The sequence below is a fragment of the Podarcis raffonei genome, chromosome 16, assembly GCF_027172205.1.
Source record: "Podarcis raffonei isolate rPodRaf1 chromosome 16, rPodRaf1.pri, whole genome shotgun sequence".
Taxonomy (NCBI): Eukaryota; Metazoa; Chordata; class Lepidosauria; order Squamata; family Lacertidae; genus Podarcis; species Podarcis raffonei.
Window position 1 is genome coordinate 11,496,878 of NC_070617.1, and position 23,069 is coordinate 11,519,946.

A 23,069-nucleotide genomic window follows, 5' to 3' on the forward strand; every position below is an offset into this window, starting at 1 on the left:
AGGAGCCCGCCCCGTTCTCTCTTGGCTGAATTGAAGGTTTGGTAAAAACCAGGCTCTATTTGCAGCTGTGGGCAGAGCGTTGCCCCCACACCACAAGGCCAAAGGCGGCAGCTACTTCTTCTTCTTCTTCTTCGGGTTGTGAAGAGCTCTTCCTCAGAAAAAAGAGCCTGTCTTCTGCTGCTGCCGCCACTTCTCCTTAGAAGAAGGGGATGACCAGGGTTGCTCCCTCTCAGTGGCCTACAGCACCCTGAGGAGAAGCAAATCAGCCAATATCCATGGGATAGACTCACAACATAGAAAAACAACTTCCGCTCTTGCAGGCAAAGGACAACAGGGGAGTTTTTGACTGTGGGATGCATCTCTGTTACTTATTTATTTTATTTAACACAATTTCTGTTCCACTGGATTGTAAGCAAACCTCTGAGTGGTCTACAAAAACAATGATTGAGTTGCATCCATAAGAATGTAAGAAGAGTCTGCCTGCTGGATCAGGCCAGAGACCCATCTAGTCCAGCATCCTGTTTACACAAAGGGAAGCCCACAAGCAGGACATGAGCGCAAGGACAACGCTGCAAACTTGTGATTCCCAGCAGATGGTGTTCAAAGCTCTACTAGCTCTAGTGGAGGTAGAACAACTGCACTCTAAGTAGACCCACTAAAATTAATGGACCTGAGTTAGGTTTTGTCTGTTACTATCAATGGGCCTACCTGGAGCAGAGGCGCTTCCAGCTGACCTGTTTATTGGGCATTCTTTCTGATTTGTTTGCAGGGAGATTAGACGACATTGGCTATTTGATGAACATTCCACTCTGATTTATTTGTGGGGAGCGCCAATCATGTTGCACGAAGGGATGTTTCACCCCACCCTTCCCAGTGCATTTCCCTGTCATTTTTCTTGTTGCAAAAAGTCTGATCTTTCAGGGAAGTGAATTTGTTGTGCAAGAGCTCCAAGTCAGTTCTATTTGCACATCCTGAATTTGCCTATATGTTCTTGAATCCCACCTGAAAGTAGCGACAGTCTAGCCCTATAGGACTAACGTTGGATACGACATCATAGTGTGGGACCTTACCTATCCCCCCTTTCTTTTTCCCCAGACTGCGGAGAAACAGCTCCTCCGACAAACCCTCCAAAACGAAGCAGCGCCTCTCCAAGAAGGCAGCGTCCTCAGCCAACCTCTTCAACCACTCCAGCAGCTTTGAGAAGTGAGGCACACTCAGGCACATACCATGTATCACCCCAATTTTTCTGATTTAGGGACATGAGTGGCATTTGGTTGCATTCGCCCTGAGGGTGAGGGAGCATGCACTCTGTGCATGTTCAAAAGCACAGTGCCACCCCAAGGTTGCACTCTGGATTGTTTATTTGGAGATGCCCAGGGGCAGTCTGCAAAAAAGAAAAAATACACTAATAACATATAACTTCAATATCTTAAGGGAGAGGGGGGGAGGGAATACATTTTAAAATATTTGCCTGGTGCAAGAAATATAACCGTGGTGCAGGTGGGCTTTTCTGGAGTGGGAATTCCACAACCACAGCACCAACACCAAAAAGACTCTGTCTCCCACTTCGGAATTGGGCGGAGGGAATTGAGTCAGTCCACATTTAAAGGCAAACCCAGTTGATTTGCATTTTCCAAAACAAGGTATGAACCAAAACACAGCTATCTTTTGAAATCTAAATTTCTTCAGACTTTGCAATGCCGTTTTCCAGCCCAGTAATTTGTATAGAAATGCAGGATGTGTGCATAGAAATGCATATATTAGTGAAAATAAAGTACAAAAAAAATCATTGTATTACGGGGAATAGGTATTGGGAGATGTTTGCACTAAAATGCTGATGAATTTGCAGGAAGATTTTTTAAAAAATGCAAATAGATGTGGAATTGTGGGGAACTGAATTTAAGATTGGAAAAAATGAGATGCTGAGAGAAATGGAAATGGACAGATTTGCCATTTGTCTCTCTTGCTGGTTGCTGTCCACCTTAACTAACACTGCAGGGCACCTGGAGGAGTATTACTGAAGATGATCTCTGGTGACTCTGGCTGCTCCCTATAAGCCAGGGATAGCCAACATGGTGCCCTCTGGGTGTTTTGGTTTCCAACTCACATCAGCCTGCATGGTCATTGATCGGGGATAATTGGGAGATGTAGTCCAAAATATCCAGAGAGCAGCATGTTGGCTAATCTGTTATCTACAGCACACACAAATAAACATAGACACACAGCATATATTGCCACATGGGATTTGGTTATGTTTGCTCTGTGGGGAGTAATAGGGTATGGTGTGCATGCTCAGAGGTAGTGTTCTTCCCAGTGCTATTTTTCTAGAAAAAGGGGTGCTAGAACTCACTATGAACACCTCCCTTGTTCTCTTAGAACGTCAATGGCGCCTACCTGAGAGGTGCTGGAACTCAGTTCCGGCTGAAAAACCCCCCTGGTTATTCCACAGTTCATTTCCTTCTATGTTACCTACCACACACATATACCCTGACCGGCCCCTTTAATGTTCTGTTTTCTCTTTGCAGCCGAACAAAGGATCCCTCCCTAAGTCCAGGTGAGCTCTCAAAGTCAAGGATAGTGAAGGGGACAATAAAGCTGTTTGGTGGGTTGGAGTTGTAGTCCAAAACCTCTGGAGGGCACCAGGTTGGTGAAGGCTGCTCCAGGGGCAAAAATGCAGCCCCTTCTTCTTTCCTACAAATGCCTAATGTTTCCTTCCTCTCCCACTGCCTAGGGCCACTGAGTGCTCGGCGGATGCACCAAGGTGAGGCTTCGGAAACGATTGCATTGGAGGGTTTGGGAGAAGAAAGCAGGCAGGAGTTTTTCTCTATCTTAACACCAGAACTTGGGGACGTCTTATGAAGCTGAAGGTTGGAAGGTTCAGGACAGACAAAAGGAAGTCCTTCTTCACACAGTGCATATGGGAGTTTGTCTCTCAGGAAGTAGAGATGGTCACCAGATTGGATGGCTTTAAAATGGATGGCTAGTAGTCCCTGATGGCCTTTTCCTCCAACAAGTTATGAATACAGTTGTACCTTGGTTGACGAATGACTTGTGAGTCGAACGTTTTGGCTCCCGAATGCCGCAAACCTGGAAGTGATTGTTCCGGTTTTTGAACGTTCTTTGGAACCCAAACGTCCAGCACGACTTCCTTGGTTTCCGAACATTTTGGAAGTCTAATGGACTTCTGGAACAGATTCTGTTCGACTGTAGTGGTTTCTGGAAAGTGCAGGAGTGGAGAGTGCAGTTGTGCTCAGTTCCTGCTTGCAGGCTTCCCATAGGGATATATAGCTGGCTGCTGTGAGAACGGGATGTTAGACTGGACGGGTCACTGGCCTGATGCGGCAGGCTCTTTGTAATGGAAGACAGAACATCTGGTGGTGCCTGTGGTGGAGTTAGGCCACATCCACACCATACATTTAAGGCATTCTTGACAGCACTTTAAATGGTAACGGCATCATCCAAAGAATCCTGGGAGCTGTAGTTTTGTTAAGAGTATTGAGGGAGGGCTGGATAGAGAGGCAGAGGGGTGTGGGTTGTGTTTGACCCCTAGGCCTGAGGTTCTTCATCCTTAAGATAGGAGCCTAGGCAAAGTTTTATCGCTTGATTCTCCTGGTTGCATCAGGAGTCCTGAAAAGTGGGTGATGCTTGGTCGTTTGAGGGGCAGGACCTCCATAGCAGAAGGCATACAGATGGACTTTTTGGGCCAAGGTGGGTTTGGCATTTGTTGTGCTCCAGCTGCTGATGCCCACCTGCTCCCTCCTTCTGTTTTTCTGTCCCTTTAGAAGGACGTTCCACGAAGATGTTCCTGCGTGGTCGCCCCATCACCATGTACATCCCTTCCGACTTCCTCAACTACGAGGAGCTGCGCATGGAGCTGCCGACCGAGAAGTTGAAGCTGGACTGGGTGTATCCTTTCAGGAAGGAGGAGGCCTCCTTCCTTGTTCCGCCGCCCTCCCATCCCAGCCTTTCCTAAAGCACAGTAGCCACCACAGAATAACACTGTTTCCCCGGTGAAACCCATTCAGGGAGGGGTAGCCAACCTGGTGCCCTTTGGGTGTTGTTGGACTCCATTTCCCATGAGCCTCAGCCAGCATGGCCCATGATCAATGATGGGAGTTGTAGTTCACCAAGCTGGCTAATGAGAAAATGAGAGACTGAGAAGAATAGACTGAGAGGAATAGAAATGAACAGAGAACGCTCATTCCCCCCTCCCCCCTTTCTCTCTGTGTTTTATTCCTTACCCCGCATGGCAGTGGCACCTGGAGGAGTGCCTCTGAGGAGCACTGACTGTGCCCTATAAACCAAAGGTAGCCAACATGGCGCCTTCCAGGTTTTTTGGACTCTATTTCTCATCAGCCCCAGCCAGCATGGCCAATGGTCAAGGATGATGGGAGTTGTAGTCCACAATGTGTGGAGGACATGAGGTTGGCTATCTCTGAATTAAAGCATGCAGATCTAGGGCGTAGGAGGAGGAATGTTATTTAAATTTACACTTAGCTTCTACCTTCTCTGTTTTTTGTTTCTAGCTGACTAGGTTGAGGGAAAGAACTGCAGATCAGTGGTAGAAATCTGCTTTGCATGGAGAAGGTCCCAGGTTCAATCCTCAGCATCTCCAGGTAGAGCTGGGGTGAAAACTTCCTGCTTGAAACCTTGGAAATCTGCTGCCAGTCAGTGTAGACAACACTGAGCTATATAGACCAATGGTCTGATGGGATTAGGCAGCTTCCTATGTTTGTTTGTATTATTATTATCATTATCCCAGCCTTCCTCCAAGAAGCTCAGGGTGGCATACACAGATCCCACACTTTTACCCACACGACAACCCTGTAAGGTAGGTTGGGTTGAGAGTTAAGCAAACAGGTTCAAAGTCACCCATTGAGCTTTGCAATTGAGTAGGGACTAGCACCCAGTTCTCCCTGGTTTGAGTCCCACCATTTGGGCCCCTGAAATAGTGGCCTCCCTCACAGGGGTGTTATCACAAAAGATGACAGAGCCATCGCTTGAGTCCCCAGTGACACAGAGAGCAGGCAGGCGTGGCTCCCTTGTCCTCCCCGTTTTGCATTTGTGTCGGTTCTTTGCTCCTTGACGCCCGTCCCAGATATGGATACCGAGGCCGTGACTGCCGCTCCAATCTCTACGTGTTGACGTCAGGAGAGCTGGTCTACTTCATTGCCTGTGTGGTTGTGTTGTATCATGTGCAACATCGCACACAACGCCACTACCTGCGGCACACTGACTGCGTGCGCTGGTGAGTTGCGGGAGCCATTTCCCAGACCCGCAACCTGCTCCAATACTCCTGTGTATATTACCTGTATGTACACCCACAACATGAGGGACGCAGGTGGCGCTGTGGGTTAAACCGCAGAGCCTAGGACTCGCCAATCAGAAGGTCAGCAGTTCGAATCCCCGCGGCTGGGTGAGCTCCCGTTGCTTTGTCCCTGCTCCTGCCCACCTAGCAGTTTGAAAGCACGTCAAAGTGCAAGCAGATAAATAGGTACCGCTCCGGCAGGAAGGTAAACGGCATTTCCGTGCGCTGCTCTGGTTTGCCAGAGTGGCTTAGTCATGCTGGTCACATGACCTGGAAGCTGTACACCGGCTCCCTCAGTCAATAAAGCGAGATGAGCGCCGCAAACCCAGAGTCAGCCACGACTGGACCTAATGGTCAGGGGTCCCTTTACCTTTACCTTTACCTTACACCCACAGCACAGGGACAGGCGCAGGAAACATACAGACAAATACTTGTGCTCACTCTCCCATGATGCAAGAAATAGGCACTCCACTACAGACACCTAGTCTCACCAGTGGCGGCTGGCGTCCAATGGGACTGGTAGACTGTCATTTGCCAAAGCAAATGACAGGCAGGAACAGAGCCAATGACAGGCAGAGCCAACCATCCTCGCTGCATCACTGAGACAGGAGGAGGGGAAAGGCAACAGGCACAGCCACCCGCTGGCCTGGTTGTAAGTAAGTAAGAAGGCAGGCAAGTGTGCAGGGCTCGGTGGCTGAGAGCAGGCTGAGGTTGGTGGGGCAGCACCCCATTCACTGAAATCATCCAGCAGAGGCAGATTAGGGGAGTGTGACTGGTTCGCCTGCACTGGGTGCTGAACCAAGAGGGTGGTGCAGGAGGCACCGCAAAGATCACTTAGAACGAAAGGCAAGAGGTGGGGGGGATGCTGAATTTTGACGTTGCTTTGGTCCATGGGGGGGGTGAGTGGAGAATCTGATTGAGCAAAGTGGTTTTCACCTTCTCTGGAGCGATGGGGTTAGGAGACTTTGAGTTTGGGAGCAGATGGTGGATCAGGCCCTTTCCTCTTGTGATTCTGTTCTTTCTCCAGCCTAGCAGTGCATCCTGACAAAGTCCGCGTTGCTTCAGGGCAGATGGCTGGTGTGGACAAGGATGGCAAGGTAAACCCCTAGATCTGGGAGGCACCCAAGGCCATGATTTCCCCCCTCATTTCAGCTACATGGCTTATAATCTTTTTGTCCAGAGATAAGATTAATTGGCTGCAGTGGTGCCATCAGATATCAGACTTTGGGGCAGAGAGGTTTGGGGCTCCACTCAGCGAAATGAGCCAGAATGCTCCCAAACACAATAGGACTGGTGGCCTTTCACATTTTGAAGTAATGCAAAATGCTGCCCAAACCAGTGTTCTTCAACCTTGGCACCCAGATGTTGCTGGACTACAACTCCCCATAATCCCTAGCAGGGATTATGGGACGATAGGAACTGTAGTTCAACAACTTGCTTTTAATTTCTTTGTGCTTTTAACTTGTTCTTAGCTCGTTATGATTTCATTGTTTGGTTTTACGTTTTTACATTGCTGTAAACCGCTGAGATACAGTGTTATGATACAGTGGTATATAAATATTTTTGTAAACAAATAAACTTCTGGGGATGCAGGGTTGAAAAACATCTCTTCCTGCCTCCCAATCAGACCATGCTAATTCCAGAATCTAAAATTACCTAACTGCCCCACTGCCTGGTTACACAGAAATTAAAGATGGAATTCAATAACTTATCAAAACAGAATGTGCTTAAATGGCAAAATCTTCTATTGGTCTGGCTATTGACAGCAGTGAAAGTACAAGTAATGCACTCCTTCAATCAGCAAACAAAGTGTTATGAGGTGTGAATAACAAATGGAACCCATTAATAAAGTGTGTGTGTGTGCACGCACAAATCGAAAACCAAGCAGGTGTGAGTTACTTGAGGAAAGGAAGATATTCATGTTATTATAAAATAACATTTTAAAATTAATTACTCTGTGATAGATAGTCCATTTGAATTAATATTCTGCTACTAGCAAACTAGTAATGTGCTTTCTATATACAGTACTGGCTTGTTTTGATCTCTACCTCTTTTTGCTCTACCTCTTTACACAGGGAAGCTGACCTTTCTTATTTCTCTTCCCACTCTCCTTACAGCCTCTGCAACCCTCCGTTCACATCTGGGACTCGTCCAACCTTAACACCTTGCTAGAAATTGGTCAGGGCAGCTTTGAGAGAGGAGTTGGTTCTCTTGCTTTCTCCACAGCTGTGAGTGTTACAACTTCTCCATCCTATACGTTGGTTCAAGGAAAAAATAGGTATATAAAAAGGAGAATTTCTGGATGACAAGATTTGGGGCAAGTACTCTTTGGTGAGAGGACCCCAAGAGAGGTTTAAAACCACAAAATATGCAGCAAATTGTGGAAATACAGGATGTTAGACCTTTAAAATATGTGCCCTTTAAAGTGAGTTCCAGAATATCCCTTCAAAAGTTTATTTCCAAAGTCTTACCCTTCCCTAAGCACAGAAAAAATCCCAAGTTTGGTAAGTTAAAAATGGGTTTACTTATGAACGCTTCAAAGGTCAGGTTCATGTGTTTCAGAGCACAGACAGTAAAACTTATCTTATATACAAAATGGTGAAAGTTCCTAAATTATTAGTATAGGAACTCAAGACTGGCTTGTGAGAGCCATGCGGTCTGAGTTGGAGCAATCATTTCAAACCTTTTTTACATGCTGAGCTTCTCAGGTAGACCTATTTCCTCCCAATGTGACGTAGCTAAGCCTGGCAGAGCAACTTACTTCATGCATTAATTTGACTTAAGCATGTTGGTTATATGAGACTGGTTATCCCACACTAAATACTATTATACATGCATTCTCTTGAGCGCTGATCCTTATATATCATTTTTATAATTACGTATATATTCCACTTTTAAGTTTGATAAGTTAACCCCATAGGTCCCTGAGCAAGCAGTGAGCTAACTGCTTCACACCATAATGCAGGCATAGGCAAACATGGCCCTCTGGCTGTTTTTGAGACTACAATTCCCATCATCCCTGACCACTGGTCCTGTTAGCTAGGGATGATGGGAGTTGTAGTCCCAAAACATCTGGAGGGCTGAGTTTGCCTATGCCTGCCATAATGGAACCTTGTGTTATGACCATAGGGCCCATCATGTAGGATGCTACTACCTACAATGGCTATGTTCTCCCTCCACTGAATGAAGCTCATGGACCACTGGTGGTCCCCGGATCACAGCTGGGGAACCTCTGTGGTAGAGCATCCCCTTGATATGCAGAAGGTCCCAGGTTCAATCCCTGGCATCTCTAGTTAGGGCTGAGAAAGACTCTCTGCCTGAGACCTTTGGAGAGCTGCTGCCAATCAGTGTAGACAATAACTCAGGAACCTGTGTTCCTATCTCCCTCCAGGATGAGGGGACATACTTATGTGTGATAGACGAGTCCAACGAGCACATGCTGTCTGTCTGGGATTGTGCTCGTGGCACCAAGCAGGCTGAAATCAAGGTGAGTACTGTGGTGGTGGTTGTTATTTGAACTAGTTTGTTGCCTATTACAAAAAAAGATCTCCAAGCAACTCACAACATATTTAAAAAGCATAAAGATAAGTTAAAAAAATAAAATACAGTGGTACCTCTCGTTACGCACTTAATTCGTTCCGGAGGTTCGTTCTTAACCTGAAACTGTTCTTTACCTGAAGCACCACTTTAGCTAATGGGGCCTCCTGCTACTGCTGCGCCACCGGAGCCCGATTTCTGTTCTCATCCTGAAGCAAAGTTCTTAACCCGAAGCACTATTTCTGGGTTAGCAGAGTCTGTAACCTGAAGCGTATGTAACCTGAGGTACCACTGTACATGGTAATAAGAAAACATGCACACAAAATACATTCAGTTCATAAAAAATATATGCAAGGCAACCCTCAACAGCAGCAGTAGAAGGTTTGACAGTCTGAGTAACAGCAAACAGCCTCATTGTGGTCCATCAAGAGTAGTCACTTGGTGCTGAAAAGGTGTCAGCAAAGGCACCAGGTGGGCCTTACTGTGGAGAGCTTCCACAACTGGGGAGCCAGAAGGCCCTCTCTCTTGTCTGTGTGGAGAGGCCTGGCTTTGCTGTCTCGTCTGATTTAAACGCAGTGGGTGGAATTTGATTTTGCACTATTACGATTGTTACACCAGTCCAAGCGTTTTTGTCAAATGGCAGCTCCCCCCCCCCCGCAAAGGATAATCATAATACATAAGAAACAAAAGCATTAAAATAATTCTAATTGTATAAATAGCATAGTTAAAAACACCATGAAGGCCCAGCAAAAATGTTAGGGTTTTAGCTGGCATATGAAAGAGTCAGGGTAATATGCAGCTTAGCAAGGAGGTTATTCCACAGAGACAGAGACACCACCTAAAGAAAAAATAAAATAAAATGATAATAATACTAATATTTTGGGTGGTGGCTCCTCATAACATCATCTCCATCATCATCGTCACCACCACCATTATTATTATTATTATTATTATTATTATTATTATTATTATTTACTGCTTAATGCCAAAATAAGCTTCAAAGTGATTTACAAAGCTTAAAAGCCACTTATAAAAATATAAGCATCCATAATTCAAGTACACATTGAAACAATCCCATTAAAATAACAGCAGTGTGAAAAGTGCATTTCCTTCAGATCATTCCAGGGGTGCAGCAATAAGGTGGTGATCTGCTTGTCTGGAGGGTTGGTCTTCCCTACACACACAACTAAGGTTAAAAGGCGCTTTGGGAGACTTACAACACTTTGAATAATCCTTGTGGGCATCTTTGGTGGTACTGAGAGGCCACATCACTCTGATACCTTCTTCCTTCCACTCTCCACCCATCCACCCCATTGCACCTCGCAGAGTACCAATGAATCTGTCCTGACCGTGGAGTTCAACCCGCAAGACAGCAGCAACATAATCACCACTGGGAAATCTCATGTCTATTTCTGGACCTGGAGTGGAAACAGCCTAACAAAGAAGCAGGGAATATTTGGGGTGAGGCAATGCTGCAGTGTGTGTGTGGGGGGGGTCATTGGTAAAGTTGGGGGCCTTCAATAAAAGAGAACAGGGAGGGAGAAGTGGGTAGGGAAGGCTTCCAAATTCAAGGCCTTAGATGGTCAACCCAATTCCTTCCTCGGAGAAAATACGAGTGCTAAACATGGTGACAGAAAACACCCAGCACATGCTCAGATGCACTCTTTTTAGCTAGCTACGTTTTTCAACCAGAGTTTTCCTCAACTGCCTTAAGCCCTGTCTTGATAACTTAATGGTCATATCCATGCTATATGTTTAATTCACATTTAAATCACACGGCTTCCCTCAAAGAATCCTGGGACCTGTCATTTGTTAAGGGTGCTGGGAATTATAGCTCTGTGAGGGGCAAACTACAGTTCCTGGGATTCTTGGCAGTGGGCAGGCTGTGTGGTGTGGCTGTGACCAGTGTCTCTGCTGACATTTTATTCTGTCCCAGTCAATGCTCGCTACTCAAAAGTCTCTCATTGCTTCCATGCCTTGCCTGACGTTAGTTGTTTGTCCAAGTTAATCTTTCTCTTTTCTTCTCCCCATGCAACTCCTCACACAGATTCCCAGATCACTATACTATCATTTGCTAACTTCAGTGTTTTACCGTGGGCAGAATCGCAAATGCAAGTTCCTTCTTGAACAGCTTCTTCTTCCCCATCTTCTTTTTCTTTCAACAACCCAAAATCACAGTAGCAGTGCATTACATTGTTAACATATACAGATAAAAGGAAAGAAAGAAAGAAATGGTAACACACCAGTATAAACCAAAGCCTACATATTTCCCAAACTGGCATGGATGGTGGGAGCAGACTTTGGTAATAGGGCGCCCTGAGCGAGGACAAAATTTGGCACTGCCCTCTTCCTAAATATTTCTTATTTTCACAATAATACCCTTTTTATTTATTATTATTTTGTGCCCCCTCAGCTCGGCGCCCTGTGGGGGGGACGGGGGACAGCACACACTGCCCTAAATCCAGTACTGCAGACAGTGAATGTTTGGCATCTAAGTCCAAAGCATAATAAATAAAATCCCACCAGATGGTGTAGAAGCATTCTGGATCCGCCATCCCTTTGAAGACACAAAATTTATGTGTTTATTTTTCCCCCACAATAGCCAAACTCCGTCAGTTCTTGTACTACAAAGACAAATGTAGATTTCCCCCTCCCCCCAAAATTTTCCATTACTGTCCTGGGTATTGAAATCCTGGCTGCAGCTTACATGTGTTTTGAAAGTTATTCAGAGCAAACAAGCTTTCATACTGTCATTCCATATATTCAGTAATGACCATTAATAGAGAAGCCTGAAGAGGCAATTTAATTATTTTAGATATTTTTTGATAAACATCCTGCTAGAACTTAGAGATACGGGAATGAACCTCGCCCGGTTCTGCCCCGCCATTGTTGTATCAGCATCTCCCCTTCCTGATCTTTCCAGAAATACAAGAAACCCAAGTTCATCCAGTGCTTTGTGTTCGACACCAACAGTGATGTGCTGACCGGAGACTCGGAGGGCAACATCCTGACTTGGGCCAGGGTGCCTGCTGACATCCGTACGCTGGGAAAGGGGGCAAAAGGTATGCAAAGGTGAATGGTAATAGCAGACCATGGTCTGCTAGGGTGGTTCCTTGGGCATATGCTGATTTGCATACAATTTGCATATGCTATGGGCTGTGGACTGACACAGAGTTAGAAATGATTACAGGGGACTCCCCACTTGTGTGCTATCGCGTGTATACGCGTGGTGCTGGGAAGTAATGGAGGGAGAGCACTGGAGAGTCCTTGTAACTTGCAAAGAGACACTTCCTGGAGCCCAAAGAGGACTTCAGTTAGGATGGACAAGAGACTGGAGGCTCAGTGGGGCTTTGTTTAGGCTGCTCACCTTCCCCGCCTAACAGCTGATGCGTGAGGTAGCGCAGCAGGAGCAACATCTTTTCCATGTGTCCTCCAGTCTCCAGCCAGTCCAGAGCTTCAATTCCAGTTGTGGATATTTTTGGTACAGTGGTACTTCGGTTGTTGAACGCAATCCGTTCCAGAAGACCGTTCAACATCCGAAACGTTTGACAATTGAGGTGCAAAGGGTGGTCTGCAAAGTCAATGGAGAAAATTGGGGGGGGGAAACACAGCGGAAGCCGTTCAACTTCCAAAAAGCATTCGAAAAGGGAAGCATTTACTTCTGGGTTTTTGGCTTTCAAAAACTGAAATGTTTGGCTTCCGAGACGCTCGAAAACCGAGGTACCACTGTACAGCATTTTAAAATCTGGAATGGCCGAGCAGGCATTTAAAGGGTGTTTGGAGCGTGCTCCCCAATTACGCAGTTTTCACTTACTCGTGCAGGGCACCAGAACGTAACCCCAGTGTAAGTGGGGAGTCGCCTGTACTATAATATAAATAGATATACAATGGAGAAGCGAACAAGATGGACCAGTGGTCTGACTGTACAATAGGGCACCTTCCTATGTTCCTATGGAGAGGCATCCGAACAGAGAACCTGGCACTAATCCCCGTGTCGTGTCACTAAAAAGAATACAAAACTGAACCAGGGTTTGACACAGGTGTGTTTTTACCTCTCTTGACAGAGACTTACCAGATCAGCAAGCAAACGCGAGCCCACGAAGGCAGCATCTTCTCTCTCTGCCTGTGCCGCGATGGCTCGGTGCTCAGTGGGGGTGGCAAGGACCGGCGCCTGGTCCGGTGGAGCCCCAGCCTCTCCCTGCTGCAGGAGGTGGAGGTAAGGGAGGTGACTGGATCTGCACAGCAGCTCTTGGAGATTGCTTGGCGTACGTTAATAACCACCATATCCTTTAGCTTTGGGGTGGCTAAGCTCATGTGGCCAGGAGGCCACATTCACCCTTGGCCTACTCTTTGGGGGCTGCGTGCCAGGGGTGGCTAAAAGTGGGCGTGGCCACCTCACACATTTTCACTTGCAGCCTGAGGTACACCCACCCACACAAAGTATCCTTTCTGACAGATCTGATGATTAAAGAAGAAGCTGTTTGCATCCCCATCAAAGCATTGAGCTCTGTTCACCCCGGCCCTGAGTCTACAGTGGTACCTCGGGTTAAGTACTTAATTCGTTCCGGAGGTCTGTACTTAACCTGAAACTGTTCTTAACCTGAAGCACCACTTTAGCTAATGGGGCCTCCCGCTGCCGCCATGCCACCGGAGCACGATTTCTGTTCTCATCCTGAAGCAAAGTTCTTAACCTGAAGCACTATTTCTGGGTTAGCGGAATCTGTAACCTGACGCGTATGTAACCTGAAGCGTATGTAACCCGAGGTACCACTGTACTTCAAACATTCTCCCACCTTTTTGCCCCAACCACCAGAAACAGTAGGGTCTTTGGGGTGGGTTTTTCTTTTACTAAAATGTGTTTGGGGATCTGGGGTTAGCCTCTTAACTGCTTTTGCCCCTCACTGTAGGTTTGCACCCGGAAGGGAGGATACACCTTATGGTTAAGGCTTGTTGCTCAATTAAAGAAACATTTGCCAATTTAATCATATGAATTTTCAAAATCTCATCAGATGGTTCCCTCTGGTTTTGTTTGACCCGCTTCGAGCCCATCCCTGATGGAGAAAAGTGAGTTGCTATAAATCAGGCTCCCTCAGCCTCGGCCCTCCAGATGTTTTGGGCCCATCATTCCCATCATTCCTGACCACTGGTCCTGCTAGCTAGGGATCATGGGAGTTGTAGGCCAAAAACATCCGGAGAGCCGAGGTTGAGGAAGCCTGCTATTAATCCTTAAAAATAACAAAAGGAAATAAGGCAAAGTAACTTGAAGCATTGAATTTCCAAGTGGGCATGTGGCCCTCGGAAGTTTGCCCAGAAGCAAATGCGGCCCTCAGACTGAAAAAGGGTTTTAATCCATCCTTGGGTGAATCCATCAAACTTTACACACAGACCAGCTTTATAATGCCTGCCGCTTCTTTGGCAATCAGATTCCGGAACAGTTTGGTGCCGTCCGCACCATCGCCGAGGGTGATGGAGGGGAGCTGCTGGTAGGGACCACACGCAATGCGCTGCTGCGGGGGAGCTTGGCGGAGGGCTTCCGGCCCATCATCCAGGTAAAGGGGTGGGTCTGGTCTGGTCACAGGGCCTCCTCCTCAGCTGCTCCTTCCTTCTCCAGCTGCTTCTCAACGTTCTTCCTTTGCAGGGGCACACGGATGAACTGTGGGGGCTGGGCACTCACCCTTCGCGGGACCTTTTTGTCACTTGCGCCCATGACAGGCAGCTCTGCATGTGGGATAGTGGGGAGCACACGCTGGCTTGGAGCACCACGCTGGAGGTAACTGGACCCGGGAGGGGAGGAACGTGTGGCATGGCCCAGGGGTGTCGGCAGTGCCATTGATGTGGAATGGCCAGTGGACACAGAGAATCAATTTAGATGGCTTTAAAAAGAGGATTAGACAAATTCATGGAGGGCAAGACTATCAACAGCAGCTTAGCCATGTTGTCTATGTTTTCCGTGTCGGAGGCATTATGCCAGTTCCTGGGAATCACAGGTAGGCAGAGTGCTGTTGTGCTCGTGTCCAGCTTGCAGGCATCTGGGTAGGCAAGAAGTGTTGTTTCTGCATGATCATCCTACACAAAGCGGACACGAAACACATGAAAGAAGTGAATTCTTGTCCTGCTGGAAATTTCATTCAGCAAAAAAATCCTCTCTGGCTTCTAAGATTTCAATAGCCATCGGCTAACATGCTTTGGGATTGTAAGGGTTAGAAACAGAAATAATAAAAAAATACAATGAAAATTGCACATAAGAACTTAATGTATTTACTTGAATCTAACGTTCACCTTTTTTGGCCAAATTACATTGCAAAAAATAAGGTACACATTAGATTCAATGGCACATTTACATTTGCTGGCAAATATGGTTTTTTGGTTTCAAGGTTCTGAAAACTGAGGTGCACGTTAGATTTGATGGCTCATTAAAGGTGAAGGGACCCCTGACCGTTAGGTCCAGTTGCGGACAACTCTGGGGTTGCGGTGCTCATCTCGCTTTATTGGCCGAGGGAGCCAGCGTACAGCTTCCGGGTCATGTGGCCACCATGACTAAGCCGCTTCTGGCGAACCAGAGCAGCGCACAGAAACACCATTTACCTTCCTGCCGGAGTGGTACCTATTTATCTACTTGCACTTTGACGTGCTTTCGAACTGCTAGGTTGGCACGATTGTTGTTGTTGTTTAGTCATTTAGTCGTGTCCGACTCTTCGTGACCCCATGGACCAGAGAACGCCAGGCACTCCTGTCTTCCACTGCCTCCCGCAGTTTAGTCAAACTCATGCTGGTAGCTTTGAGAACACAATCCAAGCGTCTCGTCCTCTGTTGTCCCCTTCTCATTGTGCCCTCCATCTTTCCCAACATCAGGGTCTTTTCCAGGGAGTCTTCTCTTCTCATGTGGTGGCCAAAGTATTGGAGTCTCAGCTTTTAGGATCTGTCCTTCCAGTGAGCACTCAGGGCTGATTTCCTTCAGAATGGAGAGGTTTGATCTTCTTGCAGTTCATGGGAATTTCAAGAGTCTCCTCCAGCACCATAATTCAAAAGCATCAATTCTTTGGCAATCAGCCTTCTTTATGGCAGGAGGAGACTTGAGTAAATACAGTAAGATGAACGTGCTGGTTCAGGCCAACGGCCTATCTACTCCAGTATCCTGTTCTTCTAGTGGCTGACGAAATGCCTCTGGGGAAGCCCATGAACAGGATGTTAGTGCAACAGCATTCTCCCTCCACTTGTGATTCCCAGACATTGGTCTTCAGAGGCATAATGTCGCTGACAGCAGAGGGGAAATATAGTTGACATGGCTAATATCCACTGATAGTCTTATCCTACAGGAGTTTGTCTAATCCTCTTTCATAGCCTCTTTCCACCTGACTGGGGCAGTTCTGTGCTTTGAACACACTGAATGAATAGCACCGTATCCAGTTAGCCACCCTATGTCATGATAGTATTTACAATAAATCTCATGTCGTTCCTCTTTCTCTCTTCTCTAGGAGACAGGGCTCTGTGCTGACTTCCATCCCAGTGGGAAAGTGGTCACAGTCGGATTCAGCTCTGGACGGTAACTACTTGTTCCACCCCACCCTCACCTCAACTTTTGCACACTTGGGAAGGGCAACCCTGCTTCGTTAGTAAGGGTTGCTAATTTCTTTTCTGGCCTTGAGAACACTTGTGTGAAAAGCAGAAAATCAACAGGTTAAACTTCTTCCCTCTGGCCAGAATGCAGTTAGTGGGGGAGCTTTGTCCTGTTAAATTTCAGCTTTCTGTGCACCTGCACACCGGAAAAGAAGTGCGCCCTTTGGTGTGGTCACTGGCTGCTGAGAGAATCTCTTGTTTTCTCCCTCCAACAGATGGGTGGTGCTGGACACGGAGACGCAACAAGTGTTGTCGAGCTACATAGATGGGAACGAGCAGCTCTCAGTGGTGCGCTATTCGCCAGGTTAGGCCATTGCTTCCTTTTTCACCAGTGCCTAAGTTTCCACATAGGAAACTGCCTTGTATTGAGCCATACCATTGGTCCATCTAGCTCAGATGCATTTGCACGGACTGGCAGTAGCTCTCCAGGGTTTCAGACATCTGAAGGCAGCCCTGTTTTGGGAAGATTTAATGTTTGATGTTTTGTTCCTTTACCTTTTATTGGAAGCCACTCAGGGTGGCTGGGGTAACCCAGTCAGATGGGTGGGGTATAAGAAATAACATTATTGTTGTTGTTGTTGTTGTTGTTGTTGTTGTTGTTGTTGTTGTCCTCATCATCTCTACCTGGAGATGCCAGGGATTCAATCTGGGACCTTCTATATGTAAGGCAGATGCCATACCACTGAGCAAAGATGCCAGTCCTCATGGTTCTAGCTGGACAGCTGATTTAAATAAGAACATAGGAAGCTGCCTCATCTCAAGTCAGATTGCTGGGTCCATCTAGCTTTGTATTGTATATACAGTGGCACCTCGGGTTACATACGCTTCAAGTTACAGGCGCTTCAGGTTACAGACTCTGCTAACCCAGAAATAGTGCTTCAGGTTAAGAACTTTGCTTTAGGATGAGAACAGAAATCGTGCTCTGGCGGCGCGGCGGCAGCAGGAGGCCCCATTAGCTAAAGTGGTGCTTCAGGTTAAGAACAGTTTCAGGTTAAGAATAGACCTCTGGAACGAATTAAGTACTTAACCCAAGGTACCACTGTACTGACTAGCAGCAGCTCTTCAGGGTTTCAGACCGGACCTTTCCCAGCCGTTGTTGGAGATGCCAGGGATCGAATCTGGGACCCTTCTGCATGCAAAGCAGATGCTCTGCCACAGAGCCTTCGCCCCCACCCCAGCCTTTCCTGTTGGGAAATTTGTTTCTCTGTCCTCCCCCCGCCTCTAACTGTGCTTTTACCTTCTTTGGCAGATGGGGAGTTCTTGGCCATTGGCTCCCACGACAATTTCATTTATATCTACAGCGTAGAGGACAGTGGGCATAAATACACCCGTTTTGGCCGCTGCACGGTGAGCATATTATTGATTGGTTCGTTGGTAAGCAAAACCAGACCAGATGTTTCCTAACCTGCACATTTTCTCTCCCTACACTCCAGGGACACTCCAGTTTCATCACACATCTGGACTGGTCCAAGGATGGGAAATTCATCATGTCCAATTCTGGGGACTATGAAATCCTGTACTGTAAGTTCCATGTCTGAGCAGGAGGGGGAAGGAAGCTACATGTTTTCTCAAGGTGAAAACCCTGAGATGGCAACTTCCAAATCACAAACCTCTTTAAAAAAAATTCTTCTGCCCTGAAGTGCATTGTGTGGTAATTCCTTTAGCTACCAAGGTGTGGAGCTGCTGTTTTATTTCTGCAGTAAGGCCCATTGGTTAGGGAAAGAGAAATTTGGGAGAAGTCCCTGAAGTGGCGGAGAAATGGAAAGTCCTGAGCCTTTGGTTAATTCTGAGGCCTGATAGTTGTTCCCATGTGGTGATCTGGTCTCTGTTCGCTTCCAGACCATCTGTTTATTGAGCATTCACTGTGATTAGTTTGTGTGGAGCTTAGATGACACCATATATTTAAAGGATATCCAACATACATTTAAAGTACATGAGTCTCTCTCCCCGCCCCCCACTCAAGAGTTCTGGGAACTGTTGCTCATTAAGAGTTCTGGGAATTGTAGTTCTGTGAAGAGGAAAACTTTAGTTCCCAGGATTATTTAGAGGAAGAAGGCTGGTCACCGAAGAATTGATGCTTTTGAATTCTGGTGCTGGAGGAGACTCTTGAGAGTCCCATTGACTGCAAGAAGATCAGACCTCTCCATTCTGAAGGAAATCAGCCCTGAGTGCTCACTGGAAGGACAGCTCCTAAAGCTGAGGCTCCAATACTTTGGCCACCTCATGAGAAGAGAAGACTCCCTGGAAAAGACCCTGATGTTGGGAAAGATGGAGGGCACAAGGAGAAGGGGACAACAGAGGACGAGATGGTTGGATAGTGTTCTCAAAGCTACCAGCATGAGTTTGACCAAGCTGCGGGAGGCAGTGGAAGACAGGAGTGCCCGGCATGCTCTGGTCCATGGGGTCATGAAGAGTTGGAGACAACTAAATGACTAAACAACAACAATGTGCTTTAAATGTGCATTGTGTGTACTTTCAGTGTGTAGTGTTGAACTTCCCAAAGTGTTATTCCACATTTTCTAGTGCATTTCCTCATCCCTTATAGCAAAAGTCTGGCTTTCTCTGGGGCAGGGGGGAGCAGGCAGGTTTGGTGCACAGGTCTATCATTTGACTTTAATTGTGCAACCTAAAAACGCCAGTATAGACCTGAATTGTTGTTGCCATCTGTCTGTCTCAGGAGTGCACTTCTGAGGGTGAAGTCATACGACTGCTACGTTAGCAGCACTGGAGTGACCTCCCCAGGGTGCAAGTCTAGGCAGTGTCTATGGAGGTCCTGGGCTGCCCAGAAGACAATAACCCCCTCTCGGCCTGTGACTGAATCGTACCGGAAAATATCAAGATCCTAGGAGTGCCCTCTCTCTGGGCAACAGCCTGGTATCCTCTGCAAAATTAACCCTTACTTTTGCATGTCTGGTTCTCAGGGGATGTGGCTGGAGGTTGCAAGCTGCTGAGGAACCGCTTTGAGAACAAGGACCGTGAATGGGCCTCGTATACCTGCGTGCTGGGCTTTCATGTTTTTGGTGAGTTTGGAGGCGAGATAAGAAAAACAAGCCTACTCCGCTGGTTTTGTTGAGAAGCTAACCTGCTGGGTTCTATGTGCTAACCTAGCACATGGCGGCAGAGTGTGTGTGTGTGTAGAAAACATAGTCAGGCCATTGGCCCATCTAGCTCATTACTGTGTACTCTGACTGGCAGCAGCTGTCCTGGGTTTCAGGCAGGGAACTTCCCCAACTGTACCTGGTGATTGATCCTGCGACCATCTGCATGATCTCTGCCACAGAGTTGCATCCCCTCCCTGTAAGATTCTGGCCTTGATTTCATCTTCTTCTCCATAGTACTCATCACATCTCACTTCCCCCTCTCTCTTTCCATCTGCTCACAGGTGTGTGGCCTGACGGATCGGATGGCACCGACATCAATGCACTTTGCCGCTCCCACAACGAGCGGGTGGTGGCTGTTGCAGATGATTTCTGTAAGGTGCACCTCTTCCAGTACCCTTGCGCCAAGCCCAAGGTAGAATGGAGTTGACTTGAGGTGGGGTGGGAGAAGAGGTTGCTCGTAGGCAAGGATTAATTCAGCTCTGAACTGGGCTAGGCTTGGGATAAGGGCATGAGTTCTGTCTTCTGATCACCATTCTAGGCTTGGGTTGATTTCCTTGACTTCAGAGGGTACCTGTACTTTCAAACTTATCCCACACTGTAGGCTGGATCCTGGTGACTCTAGGCTCTCCCAACCTAATCCAGTCTCTTATGGATCATAGGTGCTTTCGCCACATTCCTGCATCTGTGCCACTCAGCTAACCTTTAAGGGTATTTGTAGGCCAAAAGATGCTAGCTGTTGTTGGACTACAACTCCCATCATCCCTTACCATTGCCTATGCTGGCTAGGGTTGATGGAGTCGCAGTCCAACAACAAAATCTGGAGGGCACCACATTGACTTTCCCGTTCCCAGAACATCCCCTTGATGATGGCACCTTTTCAAAACGTTTACCCACCTTTTCTTCTTTTCCACAGGCACCAAGTCATGTCTATGGTGGCCATGGGAGCCACGTCACCAATGTGCGTTTCACGCACAACGATGGCCACCTTATCTCCATGGGGGGCAAAGACACCAGCATCTTCCAGTGGCGAGTGGTGGGTGGCAGCCTTGCCCGCAGCCAATCCCTCTCTTCTGCCTCGGTCTCCTCCCAGGATGCTGGGGTCAGCACCTGAAGCCAGCGGGAGGGGAAGAAGCAAAATCTCATACCCCAGTATGGTGACTAAGCCTTTGCAAGAGAGGATGATGGGGCTGACCTCCCATCCCCGTGACTCATTCTTGTGGACTTGAGTGCTCAGGTTGATGGATCCGTGGGAAGGCGGGAGTCTCTTCTCCCTGCCAACTTAAATTTCCTTTGGCTAACAATGTGATTTGCTTTATTAACATAAGGGTGGGATCAGCCAGGATACCTAGCAGTCCTAGGCTCAGGAGAACTGGCACCGTGAAGGAAAATGTCTAGCCTGTTGTGTGTGAGAAGGCAGAGAGACCTGTTCCTTGTCTCTCAGACAGGAGTTTTTGGAGAGAAGGACTACTTGTGAGTGGCGAGGGGACAGGGGTGTAGATTTGGGGACCTCTCTGGAGAATGTTCCCTTTGAACTTCAGTGATGTTCCCCTTTCAAGCCTGAAAGACGCTGGATTCTGTTAAGTCCAGAGAAAATGGGTAAATGTCTCCATCCACACACCCCTCCCCTTACTGCCATCCTTCCGTACTTCGTTTACATTCCTAGTGATTCTGGCAGGGGCTGGATCTGATGTGTAAATAGCAAGCGCAAAGAAGGGCCTTAACACTGTGAGAAACGCAGAGAAATAAACCTTTGCATCCAGAGTTCTGCTGTTCCGTGTCTTTTTTTCCACCCTGGACGTGGTGAAGGGGGGGGGGGCGCAAGGACAAGGACTGCAGCAGGAATTTGCGGCCTGGCTGGTAACCATGGTTACCCAACAACACAGGATAACCTGCAGCATAATATTTCAACTCCCAGTGACACCAGTTGTGTGTTGGGACATCTTTTTATAGGAGAGGGGAGTGAGGGGAAAAGATAACTTTTTTTTTAAAAGTGGAGCTTGAGTGCTGAGTTTTGAAATCTACATGTAGTCAAACAATGACCATATGCACCGTACGTGGCAACTGTAACAGAAGCCCAATTCAATGTATGTGAAGTAGAGAGGGGCAGGAAATGTTTCCTTTGCTGAAAAAAGTGTGTTTCTGTGTGTGCACATGGCTGGGTTGTTTCTGAAACAGACGGGGAAGATACCAGTATTGCTTATTATTGTTGCACTTTCCCAATCTCTGCGCAGTGCGAGATTCCAGGGTTTCCAACTACGCTTTAACCAGGGTCCATGTTTCCTTTTGGAAATGAGGCACAGTGGAGACTGTGGTGTTTTAATGACAGATGATTTATTTACACATATATACAGCTTGAGCCTACGATGGAGGGGTTTACAGCATTTACACATCAATAGGGTCTTGCTTCTCCCATAGCTACAGCCCTGGATTCAAACAGCCATCAGCCATTGTGCTCTGCCTGCTACTTTGCTTCTCGATTACATCACTCCTCACTCCAACCTCTCTAACCTAAGATCTGGCTTTATCTTTTAATTAACCCTGAGTTGAGATTTGCCATCTCATACCAAGTTCCTTCGGTCCTTTGTAGTCTTCTTGATTACTTGTTTTGTTTTGTTTTGAAATCTAAGAGGTAAATGCAGCAAGTATCTCCTAGCAGCCCTAAGTTCTTTTGTATAACAGGTGGCATATGAATATGCAATAAACCTGCAATTTGTGTGCATGTAGGATGCGGGTGGCGCTGTGGGTTAAACCACAGAGCCTAGGACTTGCCGATCAGAAGGTCGACGGTTCGAATTCCCACGACGGGGTGAGCGCCCGTTGCTCGGTCCCTGCTCCTGCCCACCTAGCAGTTCGAAAGCACGTCAAAGTGCAATTAGATAAATAGGTGCCGCTCCGGTCGGAAGGTAAACGGCATTTCCGTGCACTGCTCTGGTTCGCCAGAAGCGACTTAGTCATGCTGGCCACATGATCCGGAAGCTGTACGCCGGCTCCCTCAACCAATAAAGCGAGATGAGCGCTGCAACCCCAGAGTCGGCCACGACTGGACCTAATGGTCAGGGGTCCCTTTACCTTTACCTAACTTGTGTACATTCAGCTTCATACACTTGGAAATTAAGAATAAATAAATAAAAGGGGGTGGAAAGGGATCCAGGAAAAAAGACTTTGGCAATGCCACCCACCACTGCACTCAATGTGTTTTGACTATATGCATTTTTTCCTTTAAGCATGATCCCCAGAATGTAACCCCTGTGTTAAGTCTAGGGCTTACTGTACTTCACATTTGTAAAATAGTCGTACCTCACAGGGTTGTTGTGAGAATAGAAAATCACTAAGGGCATGGTGGGCTTTTAAGTCTCCAGCAACAAATAAAGAGGGAGCAGATAGGACTGTGCACAACATACTTTTAAAACGCATCTGGCCCCTTCCTAAAGAAACCTGAGGACTGAAGTTTATTCCTAACAGAGCTGCGAGTCCCAGCAGCCGTACTAAACGACAGTTGCTACGGT

General features: G+C 47.1%; 1 protein-coding gene across 1 annotated transcript in view; it reads left to right on the forward strand.

Moving 5' to 3' along the window:
• EML3 (EMAP like 3) overlaps positions 1-21,324 on the forward strand; it is a 37,445-nt gene extending 16,121 nt beyond the window's left edge. The window contains exons 5-24 of the mRNA XM_053368633.1: positions 1,096-1,203; positions 2,526-2,554; positions 2,732-2,761; positions 3,783-3,906; positions 5,099-5,248; positions 6,336-6,405; positions 7,426-7,536; positions 8,700-8,795; positions 10,172-10,306; positions 11,769-11,907; positions 12,910-13,061; positions 14,269-14,394; positions 14,484-14,615; positions 16,321-16,388; positions 16,678-16,766; positions 17,712-17,809; positions 17,896-17,983; positions 19,384-19,482; positions 19,845-19,975; positions 20,477-21,324. Coding sequence (XP_053224608.1) covers positions 1,096-1,203; positions 2,526-2,554; positions 2,732-2,761; positions 3,783-3,906; positions 5,099-5,248; positions 6,336-6,405; positions 7,426-7,536; positions 8,700-8,795; positions 10,172-10,306; positions 11,769-11,907; positions 12,910-13,061; positions 14,269-14,394; positions 14,484-14,615; positions 16,321-16,388; positions 16,678-16,766; positions 17,712-17,809; positions 17,896-17,983; positions 19,384-19,482; positions 19,845-19,975; positions 20,477-20,674 — 2,173 coding nt within the window. The 3' untranslated portion in view covers positions 20,675-21,324. The remainder of the gene's footprint in view (positions 1-1,095; positions 1,204-2,525; positions 2,555-2,731; positions 2,762-3,782; positions 3,907-5,098; positions 5,249-6,335; positions 6,406-7,425; positions 7,537-8,699; positions 8,796-10,171; positions 10,307-11,768; positions 11,908-12,909; positions 13,062-14,268; positions 14,395-14,483; positions 14,616-16,320; positions 16,389-16,677; positions 16,767-17,711; positions 17,810-17,895; positions 17,984-19,383; positions 19,483-19,844; positions 19,976-20,476) is intronic.
• Positions 21,325-23,069: the final 1,745 nt, after the last annotated feature.